Below are 4,753 nucleotides of genomic sequence, written 5' to 3'. Positions count from 1 at the left end.
AGGTTGGGGAGGGATAACATTGGGAGAAATGGCTGATGTAGGTGATGGGGGGATGAAGACAGCAAACCATCGTGGCATGTGTTTACCTATGCAACAACCCTGCACGATCTGCACATGTACCCCAGAACTTAAAGTACAATTAAAAAAAAAACCCACTGGGAGAATTTTGTCTCAGGCCCTAGGGTCCATAATCACTGGCTTCTCCTGGCCATTCGTTTGATTTCATCTTATGGATAAGCGAAGCTTTGAAACGATTGTTTTGTCTTTGCTTTGGCTACTGGGAAGCTCCCTGCCTACCACGCTTATGACCCATCTCTCCCTCCCGTTTGGAACTTTATCAGATTTGTTTCTGTGTAGCAACCCAACCAGTTGTATATTCTTTTTTTACTGATCCTTCATCTGCTTATTTTTTTGTCCTTTGTATGTTTTTCCCAAAAGCGACATTGCATTATTTTTGCAAGGAAATCGCTGTGAGTAAATAAATGGCATTGTGAAGTTTGGGATTCACGTTCACGCTCCCTCTGCTCAAACACTTTTGCTGTTGTTGTTTTTAACTTCACAACATCTTGTTGAATTTGTAGGTAAGTGATTTTCTACCTCACTTTATTTTGGAAAGTCAGTTTTTAGTTTTAATAATTTGCAAATACACATGGTTTCAAAGAAGCAAACAATTCCTGTTACAGAACCAGCAGCCTCCTGACACCCCACCCTCACTTCCTGTTCCTCAGCTGTGACTACTCCTTGAAACTCTCTTCACTGCTTCTAAAAAATATGCTGATGTCGCTAATTGAGGATTTTTCAGTCTAGGGCATTTTCTATGAACTTCCCAGTATGAAGATGAGGCCAGTGTTCTCTTCCAAACATGCGCTCCACCCTTCCACAAGGCTCATCTTCTGCCCGTGTTTGCTGACTCAGCCATCCGCACTTAGTTATTTTGATTATGTGCATGCTATTGAGAGTTGTACAATAGAGTGTACTGGGGCTACTTTTCCTTTTTATTTTCCCTGAAGTCAGTCTCTCCGCCTGTTAATTTTCTTTCCCACCCCTATTTGACTGGTGGGGACCAGGTGTCCCACTCACGGGCCCGTAGCACTGTCAGGTCCCATCCCGGCTTCCCCTGGGTCTCTGCCAGATAAGGCATCTGGCTCACTGTCTCTACAGCCTCCACTTCTCCCTAAGGACAGAGAGAACTCCTCTTTTCAGCTTGCAGCCCCAGTCCTGGAAGCTTACCTGGAATGAGCCAAGGGCCAATTCAAAAAACAGCTGGATCTCCATGGCGTCCTCCGGGGAGAAGGCGAAGACGATGTAGTGGATGCCAAAGAGGGGGATCAGCAGGAGTGTGGACCTGGCCAGGCGCCTGGGGACACAGAGACGCTGCAGCCTCCACTCTGCCTCCCTGCGCCTTTCCTCCTCCGGCCGGCACACAGCTATGCCACTCCCCACCTCAGGACTCACTGCTGAGGCTGCCCAGCAGTGCTAAAACATTTTTGTTGTCATTTTTTTTATATTGAAAATTTCCAACACCCACAGGTCAATCACTCAGATACAACTCTTTTTGACTCATGGCAAAGCCCCAAATTTTGTGATCATGCACCTCTATCAGTAAAAAGAAAAAAAAATCACCATTAACTTTATTTATAAATTGCATGCCTATATCATTGCTACTCTATGGCTAACATCATATAAACAAAGCAGCTTTCTCATTTGCTAGGCAGTAAATATCTATAAGGAGAAATTCTTGTATTTTCTTCCTGGATTAAGGTTGCCAAACTTAGCAAATAAAAATACAGAATCCCCAGTTAAATTTGAATTTCCATCCTTTGGGGGCATCAATACTGAAAAACGATTTGTTGTTTATCCAAAATTCAAATGTAACTTGACATTCTGTATTTTACCTGGCAACTTTATCCCAGGTCCCCAGGAATCTGACACCAAGTAATCCAAGCCACTGTCAGATTCTCAAAACACAAAGCAGCATGGAGGCAGTCTTGGTCTTGTTTGTCTTTTTTGTTTCGTTTACTTCTTTTTGAGACAGAGTCTTGCTCTGTCATGCAGGCTGGAGTACAGTGGCACGATCTCTGCTCACTGCAACCTCCACCTCCCTGGTTCAAGCGATTCTCCTGTCTCAACCTCCTGAGTAGCTGGGATTACAGGTGCGTGCCACCACACCTGGCTGATTTTTGTATTTTTAGTAGAGATGGGGTTTCACCATGTTGACCAGGCTGGTCTCGAACTCCTGACCTCAAGTGATGCGCCCGCCTTGGCCTCCCAAAGTGCTGGGATTATAGGCATGAGCCACTGCGCCTGGCCACTAATTTGTCTTTAATAACAGTTATGGAATGAATTATGTCCACACCCATGTCAAATTTTTACACTGAAGCCCTCGCCCCCAGTATCTCAGAATGTGACAGCATTTGGAGAAAGGTCTTGAAAGAGGAGGCTAAGTTAAAGTGAGGGTGGAGTGGGGCCGAATCAATCAACCAGTGTCCTTACAAAAAGAGGAAATATGGACACACAGAGGGACACCAGGGATGCCCCCACACAGACAAAAGGCCGTGCGAGGACACAGTGAGAAGGCCAAAGAGAGAGGCGTCAGAAGAAACCAAACCTGTGGACACCTTGACCTTGGACTTTCAGCCTCCAAAACTCTGAGAAAATAAATGTCTGCTGTTTAAACCACCTAGTCTGCGATATTTTGTTATGGAAGCCCTAGAAAACTAATGTATTTCTCTTTCAATTTAAAAGGTCTTAAGTATTTTTGGGATCACATACCTCCCTAAAAATCTGATGAAAACTAAGGTCATCCTCCTCGGAAAAATACACATACTGTACCTAAACACATTTGTCTGAATTTGTATTTGAAGCCCATGCAGAGACTCCCTAGCCTTGCCCCCAGGATGAGATCTCTCTACCTAGGGCTTCCTACCTGAGATGTCTTCATGTTTCCATCCCATACAGTGTCTGAGGCTCTACCATCAGACCATTCCCCCCAACCACCGCCATGTACCTGGTAAACTTCTCAGGACTAGATCTACAACTTTTCCTCCATCTCCAATAGCTAGCACCAGTTGAGTAAACAGTAGGTGCTCAGTAAAAGCCTGCTGACTGACTATGCCTCAGTCTTTGCCCTTTACTTACTTATAATGGCTGACTTCATTTCCTCTTGTTTCTTGGGTCCTAAGTTTTCTCATCAGGATTCTTAGAATATTTATGAAAAGGAGGAAATTAATCTGCAAAACACAAGGCAGAGGTGGGGCTAAAGGTATCTTGCTTTTCCGGCTACCTCTCCTGGCCCTGTCCCCTGGACCTGAGGTCAGAGAAGACATTGCAGACACCACAGGCAGGATGGCTCACCACTGCTGCCCACCAACGACACCTCCCCACCCCCAAAACAGACTGTCTAGACAGAGTCCATGGCTAGAGACAGCATTCCCTCCTACCCCGGCGCTGCAGGAGCGATAAGGCCTGTTCAGTTGCAGGGCAGATCACTCACCCTTGCAGAGCATTGGAAGCCCCTGGGGATATTGTTAAAATGCAGGTCTGGGCCGGGGGTGGCTCGCGCCTGTAATCCCAGCACTTTGGGAGGTCGAGGCGGGCAGGTCACCTGAGGCCTGGAGTTCCAGACCTGCCTGACCAACACGGAGAAACCCTGTCTCTACTAAAAATACAAAATTAGCCGGGCGTGGTGGCACATGGCTGTAATCCCAGCTACTCAGGAGGCTGAGGCAGGAGAATCACTTGAACCTGGGAAGCAGAGGTTGCGGTGAGCTGAGATCACGACATTGCACTCCAGCCTGGGCAACAAGATTGAAACTCTGTCTCAGGAAAAAAAAAAAAGCAGGTTTGAGGTGGACCTCAGATTTCTAACAAGCTCCCAGGTAATATGATGCCAAAGCTGACTGGCTTTACAGCAGTTGTTCTCAAAGTTTAGGGTACCCATTGATGGGCTCTACCTCCACAGGTTATGGTTCAGTAAGTCTGGCATGGGGTCCAAGAATTATTATTTTTAACAAGCTCCCAGGTGATGCTGAAGCTACTGGTGTGAGAACCACTTTGCAGCTCAATCACCAGCTCCAGGAAGCCACCCTGATTACTTCCTTTTTCTGATTCACTGTATTTAGGGATAATATTACTGTGTAAGAGCACTTAAAATATCTTTTTTGTTTTCTTGCAAACTACAGTTGGGAAATAAAATGTCTTAGAAGGTCAAATGCATGTGTCCGTCAAACATGTGTGTGACTACTTACCTGCCAGTTCAACTGTAACTTCTTGAAGGACGGGAATGCAGCCTTTTTATTCATTTTGGTGTCCCCTCCCCTACCCCAGTGCCCAGTGCCAACAACATTAGGAAGCTGCCCACATGGTAGCTTCTCTCCCTCCCTCACCCACCTGCTCCAGCCATTTTATAGAAGCAGGGATCAGCGCTATCACCCAGCCTCACACCTGCACTGTTCACATGAGTGGCTGGGGGCCTAAGAATGCTTGCCAAAAGACACAGGATTAGTGGCTGTCTAGGACTCCTGGCCCAGCACTGCGTTTTGGAGAACCCTGTTTCTCTGTGACTTGTTTAGGCATCTTTTTGTAAGCTGGCTATGCATGCTGTCAACTCATTAAGGCTACTTAGTTTAATTTTGTTTGACTTTGAGTTGCATTTAACTTAATAGGGAGCACCTGAAGGCAGAAAGAAAGGAAAAGAAAGAAAGAAAAAGAGAGAGAGAGAGAGAGAAAGAGAGAAAGAAAGAAAGGAAGAAAG

General features: G+C 45.9%; 1 protein-coding gene across 1 annotated transcript in view; it reads right to left on the bottom strand.

Annotated features, from left to right (window-relative positions):
• Nucleotides 1-4,753, bottom strand: part of SCTR (secretin receptor) — an 82,414-nt gene that overhangs the window by 6,355 nt on the left and 71,306 nt on the right. The window contains exons 10-11 of the mRNA XM_032250639.1: nucleotides 3,139-3,230; nucleotides 1,231-1,357 (exon numbers count right to left, since the gene is read on the bottom strand). Coding sequence (XP_032106530.1) covers nucleotides 1,231-1,357; nucleotides 3,139-3,230 — 219 coding nt within the window. The remainder of the gene's footprint in view (nucleotides 1-1,230; nucleotides 1,358-3,138; nucleotides 3,231-4,753) is intronic.

Source organism: Sapajus apella, unplaced genomic scaffold (assembly GCF_009761245.1).
Source record: "Sapajus apella isolate SASKATOON/1434 unplaced genomic scaffold, GSC_monkey_1.0 scaffold72, whole genome shotgun sequence".
NCBI lineage: Eukaryota > Metazoa > Chordata > Mammalia > Primates > Cebidae > Sapajus > Sapajus apella.
Note: the sequence above shows the minus strand (reverse complement) of the source record. Positions and strands in the feature narration are given on the sequence as shown.